Raw genomic sequence first — 13,972 nt, 5'->3', positions numbered from 1 at the left:
GTTATTGATTGAATATCATGGAACCAAACCACACAGTGAGCACATTCCGTAGTAAATGTAAATTTTTAACAACATTGGTGACAATGCTGGTGGCTGAATTCAATACTAATTGATGTGTTTTGCTATGAAATGAGACCTCAACTGAATCTGTAAGTTACTAAATAAATTTTTATATGCTTTTAAATTTGTAAAGTTCTTTATGAATCACCTGATATAATATTATTACAATGAAGTATTCAACTGATGCAGGTATTGAAATAAGGATACTTATTCACTTAGGTATTATTGCATTCAGAACCTTCTGCCAAGAGTACAAAAGCTTGGTTACCATTCATCAAATTTCCATTGTAACTATCCATTGATTTATTGTATTCAGTGCAGTAGATCCACTGACACGCAACAAAAATTGTTCCCAGCATATTATGGATACATAGATGTGCATCATTTTATTCAAACCTGTTTTAAATAAATGCTACAAATAGCACTGATTCTGTCCTGTTGTACACATAGTAAACAAAGAGAGCAGTGAAGTCAGCATTTTGTGCTGATGAAATGCATGTTCTTAAAGTTGTAGTATGTGTCTTGTTACTTAGACATGTTGTGAAAAATGTAAACTGCAAACATTAACTGAAAAATTTAAGTAGAAAATAAAAAAATATAATTACTTACTTAATTTGAAAATACTTCTATTCACCTACATAACTGTATAGTAAATCTTTTACTGTGTGTTAAAAAAATTTTCGGAAGTTTCTACATGTTCAGTTATTTAAAAAAAAAAAAGATAAGTGAAATTATCAAAAAATAATCACAGAAGTTGATAATTATTCAGAAAATTTACTTTGTAGAGTCAATAAGCTAGAAATACTACTAAATCTGATTTTTTTTTCACTGAATGTTATCCATCTAATTTTGTCATTGGCAGTGAATGAGTTAAGCATAGAATGCATATAATTTTTTTTTGTTACAAACATGTTAAAAGTAAAACCTGAATTCAGCTATGGTTAAACATAAAATTTTTATTTGAATTTTGGCTCCCTTAAACTTAAATTATGGCTGTACTAAAACTAGTGGATAAGATACTGCAGATCTACTCCTGCAGTCTAAATACTGTAGAACAATTGATTATAAAAGTCAGTTACATAAATCACTCAAATTTGTAACTGATATATTAAGAAATTAATTAAAATTTTAATTACTTAAGCTTTGTGGTGATAGTTGAGCTAATGCATGTTACCTTGTTTTGAAGTACATAGTGATAAGAAGTATAAGTTAATTTTCATAAAATTAACTCTTGAAATGAATAATAAAAATAATTATTATTTTATGTTAGAGGTTAAAAATATAATTTAAATAAAAGAGGCAATTTACTTTAATATTAGACAATGCATTTATTTATCTTTTAGCTGACTGCTTAGCAAAAAAGAAAGGAAAATTCAAAGTTCTTTTCTTTCCTTTAAATGTCAGATCAGTATTATAACTGATGGTTCAGGAGTTATAGTTCCTGTGAAATACCTTCACCATAAACTGTTGATAAAAAAATTATTTTGATGAGTAATTTGATTATAAATCAAAGAAGTTAATGTAAAAGGCTGCTAGTGTATGGTGGATGAGTCATGGAAGTTTCATAAAGTTAACATTATCAAGAGCACAGAGTTCTTTTAAATAAAACAGTACTCGAAGAGACTGATGAAATACATTGTGAAGATATTGAAAATATAAGATAGAACTTATTACTAGGTTGTACTGATTATGACTCTTAAGAGAAATTAATTTTAACTTATAGATCTGCAATGTCAACAATCCTGGATACCAATTTTTTAAGCAAGGATAAGATATCCACCACCGTTCAACAAGAAGACATCCAGTTAGAAGAAGATGATGTGGATCCAGGTTGTTACATTAAAAGACTTGTGAATCCTTGATATCTCTGTATGAACTGGTTAGCATGCTGAAAGAATATAATTCTGTCAAATTCCAGTTTAAAAAGATCACTTCATCTTATAGCACCTTATAGCATCTTATAGCATCTTATGACCAATGCAAATGGATGTTATAGGTTTTCTTAATAGTACTTATTTATTAGCGTCACGTTTTTCATTCTATTTCAGTTATTGTTGACTATTTTGACAGATTTTATTAAAATAGGTATTAACTTTTTTTTAATGACTTAGATTTAACTGAAATAAAATATTATTTTCTGATTATATTTTCTGATATATGTATTGTCTTTCTTTGATTTTTGTAAAATATTTTTTTTTTTTTGTTTCATGCATCTGCTCAGTAAATTAAAAAAAGAATAATATCTGCTATACAAGAAATAAAGTATTTATGTTATCCAATTTATTAAAATATAATGTTACAGAGATTGATCCAGATGACCAAATCTTGATTAATTAATTAATATATTTGGTGTATGTATGTTTAAGTGCCATAACAATAACAGTTGGAGGTGGCCAGACACGAGTCACAAGTCATCCCTGAAGATAGTGCAGTCATTCTGTAGAATAACAAGATTCCATGCCAGGCTTACTAGGGAAAGTGAGGCATAAAATTGATCTTTGCCACCTTTATCAAGGCAAATATTTATAAAAATACGAATAAACAACTAGCTGGTTGTATTAACCGAGACAACTATTTAATAGTAAGTTAGTAACATTACTGCCTAAATGTTTCTGTCAGTCACAGGAAATAAAGAATATTCTTGTAAATATCAATTGGTGCTGAAAAAGCACAAATGTAGTTCAAAGTAATATAGTACATAATATAATATAGTAATATAGTACAAAGTACTATATATGTTTCATACTATTATTGATAATTAAAAGAAAGTAGTTAATGACATTTCAAAATGTATTGTATGAGTATTAAGAAAAACTCAAACAATGTATTGGTTTATTGTCAGCATAATATATTTAAATCCACCAGCGTGTCAAAACTCAACATTTGTCATAACATTTTTGTATAATTTTTCAGATCCTAAGCAATATCTGGCTAATATCATTCAAATCTAATTATATTTTACCTATAACTTGAGACTATTTAGAGAAATCAGAAAAGGATAAAGGAGTTAAAATAGTATTAAAAGAAAATGTATGCCTGATTTGTATTTATACTGGGTTGGTTTTAATAAGCTATCAGATTTTTTTTATAACATTTAGTTCTATTAAAAAACCAATTCAAATTTTAATAACTTAATTATTTTTCTTTTGTGTAACCAGAGATTCTTCAGAAGATGAAATGAAGAATGTACAGAAGGCGTATACTTCATTCCAACATAGAACTGGAAAATCTTATCTTAGTGAAACTGATGAAAGATCAGGTGATTCTTCTCCGGATAGCAGTCTAGAAGTTGTTCTGAGATGTGAAACAGAACCAAATTACATGTGGATTTGTGTTACTCATGGTGCTACTGCTAAACATGACTTTTTCCAAAGATTCTATTCATCAAGTAATTTTATTTTATTAATTAATTTATTTTTATTTGCAGACATTACTATAAAACATCATTCTTATGTTGTGTATTACTTTGTTTTGCATATAATACTAGCAGACCCATTGCGGCTTCACCTGCACTGTATGGATTACTTGCATTTCCTGCTGTGGTTAAGGGATTTTACCCAGTCAAGGCTCACTTCACTTGCCCTTCCCATTTATTTTGACACACAACACCATATTGGTAGGTCGTGTTTTTAGTTGGCTCCGAACGATTTATTTATTTGTGCAGTTTCAGTTTTATTTTTGTGAATTTTGTTCTTTGGTTTTTAGCAAGGGTATAATTGTTTGTTTCATTATTATTTTCTGTGTGAGTGGTTGTTTCAAGTTTCTGTTGCTTAGATGGCCTTTAGGCTATCTGGGCTATAAGATAGTTGGGTGGTATAATTTATTTAAGTCACCCTTCTGGTTGGCCTTTCCTTTTGTTTTGGCATATTCTGTGATATAGTACAGTTGTTTTAGCTGTTTGTTTGAATTTAATATAATTCAAGTAAATTTGTTAATTGATGAGTTGTGATTTTATTTACATTGGTAACAGCCATATTGGTTCTTAGTGATTGGCCATTCTGTTTGGCAGCAGCCATCTTGCATTGATCTGATTGGTCTTTCCTTTGTTTACATTGCCATTTGATTTATTGGACTTGTTATTGGCAGTGAACAACTTTAAATTAATTTAATAGTCTTTATTTGTTTTTGTTTAGTTAATATTGATTATGTCTGACAAAGGGGGTAAGAAGAGTAAGTCCAGGCAGGCAAAATGCACTCCTAGTGAAGTAGTAAATGAAGTTCGGCCTGATGATTCCTCCTCACCAGGAGATGATGAGCCAAGGGCGGGGGTATCGAGTATATCCACCCAGGTTTGGTGCAGGATTTTGTTCAAGTGACAGGGTGTGTGGGGAGTTCTGCTTTGCTTGTGAGGGAATTTAATGAGCGATATGAAATGCTTATGCAGTTCTTAGAGAGTCCCAGGAGCAGTTCAGCTAAGATATGAGAAAGAGTTATCCCCAGAATGAGGGAATTCAAAGCAATTGTTCTTGCCATCATGGAAGGGTATGATAAGTTGGTTGAGAGGCGTCCAGAGGTGCGTTAGGTGATTGTAAAGGAAGTGGTTTCTGTTCCAGTTGTGGTGCCTCAACGTAAGCCTTATTCTCAGGTATTGAAGGAGAAACAAGAGGCCAGTCTGTCTTGAAAGCAGCCTGAGGTTGTTTTCATTAATTTAAAGGAAGGGGTATCAGTGAAATCTAGCAAGGAAATGAAGGACGAATTTCAGGTAGTCCTTCAACAGAAGAAATCGAGCCTGAGAATTTGAAATATACGTTAGATGAAGAAGGAGCTAGTTGTCGTTGCCGACGACAAAGAGACAATTAAAGTAATTACTGACTCCCTTGAGGTTGGTAAAACTGACATTGAAGGTCGCCCCTAAAAGGAAGAGGCGTCTTAAGGAGGTAATTGTATATGATATTGATCGGCATCTATCTGAAGAGGAGTTAATGACTCTCACATGGGAGCAGAATACTCAGATTGCTGAGGCAGCCTTCAAGGCTGATCGTCGACTGTTATTCAAAACAGATAGGTGTGAGGCAGATCATTACCATGGTGTTTTTGAGGTGAGTCCTGAACTATATAAAGGCTTCGTATCTGAGAACAGGTTGTTTGTTGATTTCTCTTTGTGTAAGATCAAAGAATATGTAGATGTTCAATTGTTTCAAGTGCTGCCAGTTTGAGCACACAGCTGAACTGTGTAAACATCTGGTGGTAGTGTGCTCCCACTGTGAGGATGAAGAACACAAACAAGAAGAATGTCCTAAGAAGTCAGAGGGTCCGACTTGTATATACTACAGACATCTTTGAAGTACCATAAGCACTCTATGAATAGTAAAGATTGTGCTTGTTTTCAGAGAACTGTCACAATGTATTAAAATTCAATATCATTAGATGGTTAAAATTGGGAAATTAGACGCACAGAGTGCTTACATTGTATAGATTGAACTTGGCGAGATTGCCATATATAAGGGATTGGATGTTATCTTGTTGCAGAATCTGTATGTTATATCTGATGAACTGCCAGATTTTTCAAGTTGGAAGAGATTGTATTTTGGCTCTGATAGCATGCCTGCTGTACTGTGTCTTCATTTGCTCGGTAGGAGTAAGTGCGAAAATTATCACATGGGTTTTTATTAAATTCTTGTTTGAAAGGTACTACCCAGTGTGTTGGAAGAAAAGGATTGTGAAATTATTGTTTAAAGGTGGCAACAAGGTTCCTGCTGTTAGTTTGTCCTATAGGCCCTTGACATTGCTGCTGGTTATTGGTAAGGTCTTTGAAAAGGTTTTGTATCTTTGTATAAATGAGAGGTTGTCCTTGTGCAGGTTACTAATGGATAATCATTATGGGTTTCATCCTGGAAAGGGTACTGAGGATACCATACTTCATGTGATGAGTGTGGTAACCTCCAATTTGGAGGAATATATTCTGGGAATTTTCGTGGACATTTCTGGGGCATTTAATACCTATGGTGGCCTTCTGCTATATACCAATTACAGAAGAGAGATTGTACTGTGAGTTGCAGGTTATGCGAAGTTACTTCAGTCATCAGGATGTGCTGCTCCGTGAGGGCAGCCATGAAGTGGGGAAGACACTGTCCAAGAGATTCTGCAGGGCAGTGTGTTGGGTCCCTTATTGTGGGTGGTGGAGTTTGATTCACTTCTGCAGCTGAGGTTGCCCAGCGGGTTTTGCATCATGGTTTATGCTGATAATGGGCTCCTGTTGGTCAAAGGATGTTTGCAGAGGGGGGTTGAATTCCAAGCCATTCAAGCATGCAGGATACTCGAGCTATGGGGTCGTCAACATAAGATGACACTTAGCTCAGAGAAGACCACGATGATGCTCCTCAAAGGCTGTTGGGCTGTGAGGCAGCGAGTCGTGTATCGATGTCAGGCCAATGTATTAGATATGTTCAGATTTAAAAGTTTGAGTGTTTCTTGATGAGAAATTGCAGTTTAGAAAGCACCTGTAATACGTTGTGGGGAAGGCCTGTAATGCCTTCCTTGGAATTCAACATGTGGTCAATCCTGATTGGGGTCTGAAAACTATGAGTATCTTGTATAAGGGTGTCTGTGAGGAAATTATGCTATGTGTGGCACCTGTTTGGGCGGATAGGCTAAAATTAAAAAGCTATCAGGATATTTTGTTATGGACTCAATGCCTTATATTGCTAACGGTAACAGGGGGTTACTGTACAATTTCACAGGAGTGATCTTGGTGATCGTAGGTATGAAACCAATAGACTTAATTATATCTGAGAACCAATAGCATTATGTTGCTAAGAAGTCTGGTGAATTGACTTTGGAGAAAATAAAGGAGATAGATCAGCATGGTGTCACCCTATGGCAGGCCAGGTGGGATGAGACAGAGAATGGGCATTATACATATGGTCTTTTCCTTAATGTTGTTGATTTGTGGGACACCTCTTGGGTACACCCGAACAAGTATGTGATGCAATTTCTTTCTGGGCATAGCGCTTTTCGGGACAGACTTCAGAAATTCAGCCTGGCGGACTCTGATATCTGTTTGCAATGGGGATTGTTGGACAATGCTCATCATATGATATATGAATGTGCTAGGTATGACTTAATGCACATGCTGACCCTTTGTCACCTTGATATTATCGAGTCAACACTTGATCTCCATGTTAATTGGAAAAACTGGGCTGAATCGTTGATCATAGAAAGTTTTATTACATATTTGATGAAAGAAAGGATCGGTGAAGGGGTGTGATGTTCCACTTGGACTTTCCTTCTTTGTGTTTATGTTTGGTTTTATTGTTATTTTGTTTTATGGTTTATTAAACTGTTCCTGTTATTGTTTTTGTTTGACTATAGATTTGTTTGTTTCTCATTAGTTATGTTTTATGTTGCTGTTATGTTACATTATTTATTTTTATTGTTATGTTTTGTTAGTGTTTTATTATTCGTTGTGTGTCGAACTCATTTTTAGCTTTTGGGTAGGTAGGGTTCAGTTTCTTCGTTCTTAGAAAGTCATTCAGTTTTGTTTGAGACTTGGCTAGATGAATTTTGTTTTGAATTTATGTTAGCAGGACACCAATGGGAATGTCACTTGCATCAGTGTGATCCTGGCTGAGGCTTGACTGAAAGATGTCATTGCCGAATTACTGAAAATGACCTTCAGTAAAGCTCATAAGGGCTAGGTACAGAGGGGTTGGTGTGGTAACCGAAACTGTCACATGGAGAGTGTCTTCCCCTATGGGGTCCCCATATGGGATGCTCTTTCCGTCTAACCAGTGGGCTCTGCACCCTGGTCTCTGTATTCATTAAACTCATAATAAAAACACATAAAAAACTGTAACTCATAAAAAATTAAAATCATACAAAAAAATGTGTAAATAAATAACCTAAAACTTCTTTTATTAAATTTAATGTAGTTTAAATGTATCGAGAGATACAGATAGATGTATTAAATGTATCGAGAGATATTGTCTATATCAATGTCATTGTCTATATCAATCGTTGTCTATGCCAATATGAACTTTCTCAGACAGTTATTATGTGATTAAATTTCTCTGAATATCTCAACCCAGTCTCACCTAATTAGTCCATTTTTTGCAAAATATATCTCTTTTCACTTAACTAATATATATTCTGAATATGAGCCAAATCAGACCATAAATGCAATTCTTCCAAATATCTCAACCTCAGCACCACCTAGTGGGTCCAAACTAGTTCAGAAATCTTCATGGACATGTGCACAACTCACTAAAGTTTCATTACAATCAGATGAGTGGTATAAGAACACATATGGGACAAAAAATCAAACAAACTTTCATGTTTATATATTTATATATACAGTAGTAGATAATGAACTTGACCTGTAGTAAAATAAAGGGTAGAGCAGAGGAAACACATGTTTTTCACTACTGAATAATGTCAGTTGTTTTAATATTATAGAAAAAAAAATTTACAATAAATAATAATACTTTTATTGCATTTTTAAAATAAACATACCTTAATTAGGTTCGGAAAATGCCAGTAAAATGATGTCTTTCTTGTTGTACGCAAATTCAGAGCCTCTCCTTAAAGCTCTGCAAGGCTTTCTCCAACATTTCATTCAACACAGCTTCAATTTCTTGAGGAGTGAAAATTTTCAGGTCTTCGATTGTGTGTGGCTTTTTCACTTATACTCCTGATTTCAGGTAGCCCCCCAAAAAGAAGTCGCTAACCAATAGATCAGGAGAGCGTTGGGGCCAAGAAACATTGCCGAATCATGAAATGACATGTCCAGGAAACATTTGTTGAACCACTTCAATCAATGCTCTTGCCATGTGAGCTGTGGCACCATCCTGTTGGAACCGTATTTCTCTCATATTCACCCAATGTCTTTCCAGTTCTGGAGGTAGGAAGTTGTTTAACATGTCTGTTGTTTAACAGTTACTTTTGAGCTGTGGAGAGGTTTTTGGTGTAGTTTGGATTCTCCAACACCCAATATCAACAGTTCTGTACATTAACATAGCCATCCAGATGGAAATGGGCTTCATCACTCATCATTATTAGGGCGTTTGCATCTTCTGTAAGAACGGCATTCATTACGCCATGAAATTCTTCACGTTGCACTAAATCCCACACAGTCAGCTGTTGGATAATCATTATTTTGTATGGGTGAAATTTGAGATCACCATGTAAGATACGATGAAGCAAATGATGTGACATACTCAGTGCAACAGCCTGTCACCAAGCAGATCGTTTTGGACTACCAAGAACTGCCCTTCTCACACTGTTTATGTTTTCTGGAGTTCAGACTGAACAGGGAAGGCCAGATGGTTTTTTCTTCATCACAGATCCAATACTTCTAAATGTCTCAACCTATCGGTGTGTGGTATTTCGATCTGGAACCGCACCACGACTTCGACATTAAAATTTCGACGGAAAACACTTTGAACTGTGACCAGAGAATCATTGTTTTTAAAAAAACTGTTTGACTGCAAACACATGTTGTTTGACTGCAAACATGATGTTTTACGCTCCAACGCTCCATATCAACTGAAACTGTGTGGTTTGAGCTGTCCGCCAAAGGTCACTGAAGGTCAATACCCCTACTCGCCCCTGAGTACCAGTGGTTTAAAAAAACACAAAATTCATGGATGTTTAAGCAGTACCAGTATTATAACAGTTTTTTTAAATAAAAACTATTGTACCGAATACACCATAATCTAAGGCATTATATAACTAACAAAAACTTTACACAGTAATTATATAGAAAGCTATTAATATTAATCCTAACAACTGAATAAATTTCAAAACAAAATGGGTAAAAAATTTGTTTAAAAAGTTAAGTACAATTCATTAATACCACATGTTGTTTTTACTATAGGATCATTTTACTTATAGGATAATTAGGATTATTTTATAGCATGCAACTCTTAGCACAGCTGTCAATTTTTTAATTGTTCATCCCATCATAAGGTTTTTTATATACATTATTTAACAAACTATAAACTATTTTAAACAAAACTTATTAAACTTATTTTAAATTTACTTACAATTAGATCATATTTTTAATTTGCTGAATTATACAGGACGTTTCATAATGTTCTTAGGAGTTAAAAAAATTCAGTACATAAAAAGTATTTCACTTACCTAAATGAAAGTTGTACGAGGTGATGCAGGAACTCAAACAGTTTTTGTTAAAATCTATAAATGTTCAATATGTGCTCCTCTGGTGACACGACACACATCAACACAAAAGTCTAGCTCTTGCCAAACTCGTTCTAACATGTCATTTTCAATAGAGTTGATTGCATTGATTATGCGATCCTTTAGCTCAGCGATATCGTGCGGCATTGGTGGGATAAACACCTTATCTTTCACGTAACCCCATTGAAAGAAATCATATGGCGTGAGGTCTGGTGATCTTGGTGGCCACAGCATAATGTGTTGGTCTTCTTCAGACGCACCTCCTATCCAGCGCCGAGGTAATGTTGTGTTAAGGTACTGTCGAGCCTTGTTATGAAAATGGGCAGGACAACCATCTTGCTGGAAAATGAAGTCGTTGAGTAGCTGAGGCATAAGCCATAACTGTAACATATCCAGGTATATCATGCCAGTTACTGTCGTTTCCATAAAAAAGAACAGCCCCTACACTGCCTCACGAGAGATCGCACAAAAAACGTTTACTTTCGGAGAATCCCGAATGTGTTCCACATAAGTGTGTGGGTTTTCAGTTCCTCAAACTCGCACGTTATGACGGTTTACTTTGCCACTAATATGGAAAGTAGCTACATCGCTGAAAATTATCTTGTTTACAAAACCTTCATCTAACAACATCTTTTCCTGTAACTGTAAACAAAAATCGAGCCTACATGTTTTATCTCCATCAGAAAGACGCTGGATTAATTGAAGATGGTACGGTTTGCATAATAAACGTTTACGGAGAACTCTCAACACTATTGTTTTCGAAATTCCTAATTCTCTGACTGCAGCCGCAGTTGATTTTGATGGGCTGCGAATGAAACTTGCACGCACACGTTTGACATTGACTTCTGAGGTTGATGGACGACCAGTTGATTTTTGCTTGCAAAAGCAACCAGTTTCACTGAATTGTTTATACCATGCATGAATTGAATTGTCACTTGGTGGCTCCTTATGAAATTTCAACTGAAACGCATGTTGCACAGAAATTACTGACTTTAACAAGTGAAATTCTAATACACAAAACGACTTCTCGCTCCCCGTGCCAGCCATTTTCTCCACTGTCGATGCCTAGCGAGCAAATGGTTTACTAACTGCGTAGTATATGTGGAAAAAACTATTTGAAGTACTCTTTCGTACAGTACTTGTTTTATTCTTATGAGTGAAATAGTTTTTTGTTAATGAATTTTCGAAACTCCGAAGAACATTATGAAATGCCCTGTGTATTATAGACTTGTATATTAAATGTGACAATATAGTCTGCTAGGAACATAACAGAATCTGAGTCGGCAGCAAGTTAGAGATATTGTAAAAAAAAAGAATATGTGAGAGAAATCTGGGTTAAATCCCTGAATTGTTGTAAATGACAGGATCTCTTTTCACGTGTTTATGGTACTAAACTTAGATGTGTTTAGGGCACATAGAATTGAAATTCAGTACTCATAGAGATAGGTCTCAGTTCTGATTAGACATTAATTCATTTGTAATTTAACAATAAATTTTAAAATTCAGAGCAGGATTGCTCATGTGCTTTGCTTTAACATCAAAGAGAAGATAGTTAATTATTGTAATGAAAATCTCATTTGAAGTTTTATATTTATTATATTTTTACTGAATATCTGACTCAGTCACCTTGGTTATTAATCTATCATATTTCTTGTATTGATTTCTAATACCTCATAGTATGATTTCTTAATCCTTTTATATATATATATATATATATATATATATATATATATATATATAAAGTGTATTTAATATACAGAATTATCATAAAAGAATGGTACAGTTTTGAACATGGTTTAAATTAAAACAGAATTACTTACAGTTTATGTTTTTTATTTTTCAAATTTGTCGTCTCACACATTTTTTTACATAATTAATAAATTTCAATATGTGCACTCTTAGTCGCTCGACAAATGTCCAAACGATACTCAACTTCTCTCCAAACATTGGTTAACATTTCTTCGTTAATGGTTGTCATTGCTTCATTAATCCTGTTTTTTTAAGCGGTTTAGTTCGCGAATTTTTTGTGTATAAACAACGCCTTTGATGTACCTCCACAAGAAAAAGTCGCAAGGTGTCAGGTCTGGACTCCTTGGAGGCGAAAGTATGGGTCCTTGCCGGCCTATCCATCGATCTCCAAATTTTTCATTCAAAGCGTCCGTGACCAATGCATTGAAGTGCGCGGGAGCACCATCTTTTTGGAAATGAAGTTGATGAATGTTTTCGAGTTCATCCAGCTGAGGAAAGCAATAATTGGTTAACATGTCAAGGTACACAACTTCATTAATTGTTTTTTCAGCGAAGAAGAAAGGCCTTATTACACAATTTTTCATCACACCACCACACCAAACATTAACTTTAGGCGAATTGCGTTGTTTCTCAATAATTGCATGTGGGTTTTCAGAGGCCCATATTTGTAAATTGTGTCTGTTAACACATCCATTCACATGGAATGTAGCTTCGTCTGTAAAAATTATATCATCTAAAAATGATTCGTTTTCACTTATTCTGTCCAACATTTCAACAGCGAAATTGTAACGTTTTACACCATCATCGGGTTTCAATTCCTGCAGTATCTGGTTTTTATAAGCCTGTAATTTCAGTTTTTTATGTAAAACTTTGTGAACTGTTGATTTTGGAATACCTAATTCGATGGTAGATGGACTTCCCAGGACTTCTAATTGCCGATTGTCTTTATTAGTTCAACCGTTTCGTCTGGTACACTTGGTCTGCCGGTTGATTTCTGTTTCTTAACTGATCCAGTTTCTTTGAATTGTTTGAACCAACGTGTTATGTAATTTTTGTGTGGTGGATCTCTTCCGAATTCATGTCGGAACGCACGTTGAACTAAAATTACGGATTTTAATTCAGATATCAATAAAACACACTTTGCTGTGTCTTTATCTGAGAACATAGTAACTCACTAAATTCACCGCAACAACAATACAAGAACTGACGTTATGGTTACAACTGCTGATAAACAAACTTTTGAGTTGGAGGCTTTCAGGGATACCAATATAACACCTAGAAATTTCCCTACAATCTTCCTATGAATTACTGAAACTGCACCATTCTTTTATGATAACTCTGTATTTTAGTAATTTTTATATACCATGTATCAATATTGCTCTTTCTTGGGCTGTTTGTTTTAATTATATTTAATTTATTTGTAAATATTATTATTAAATACATATTGTAATATCTAACTTGTTACTCACATTTATGTATTTAGTAGTTAACATTTTTATTGATTGTGTTACTTGTACAATGTTTTTGAGAGTCTTTAAAAATTTCTCCATCAAATCAATTGAACATTAACAATTTTTTTATACATTTTTTTATCTATGGGAACCAACAGGCTCCCATAGATAAAAAAAGGTAAACAAGACTTGCAGTTTCTCTACATTATGTGGGATTTATTAGTGATCAGCTGATGACTGTAGCAATTGATTCCTCTTAAATTTAAAATACATTTTTTTTTTAATGTGCAAATCTCAAAACTTTAATAGTGATCCACGTACAGTTAAGATGGCTCGCCTTAGACTTTGTCTGTGAAATACTGAGATATTAGTAAGACCTTTATTTGGTTTTTCAATAAGAATCTAATATTTAGCATATACTTTATCAGAAAAAGTGTGAAATGTTATGTTTGCATTGTAAACTGTTGTTCACTTTAGTGTAGCTGCATTGTGTGAATGTGTTTGCAGCTGGTGCATAGTTAAAATGAAGATCTGTAAAACTAGCTTGGATCCCTACATTCATTGCTCCCATACTC

At 34.2% G+C, this 13,972-nt stretch overlaps 1 protein-coding gene across 1 annotated transcript in view; it reads left to right on the top strand.

The window, feature by feature from the left end:
- LOC142322890 (uncharacterized) overlaps window positions 1-13,972 on the top strand; it is a 43,849-nt gene that overhangs the window by 22,631 nt on the left and 7,246 nt on the right. The window contains exon 5 of the mRNA XM_075361985.1: window positions 3,219-3,448. Coding sequence (XP_075218100.1) covers window positions 3,219-3,448 — 230 coding nt within the window. The remainder of the gene's footprint in view (window positions 1-3,218; window positions 3,449-13,972) is intronic.

Source organism: Lycorma delicatula, chromosome 4, assembly GCF_047948215.1.
Source record: "Lycorma delicatula isolate Av1 chromosome 4, ASM4794821v1, whole genome shotgun sequence".
NCBI classification, from domain to species: Eukaryota; Metazoa; Arthropoda; class Insecta; order Hemiptera; family Fulgoridae; genus Lycorma; species Lycorma delicatula.
Note: the sequence above shows the minus strand (reverse complement) of the source record. Positions and strands in the feature narration are given on the sequence as shown.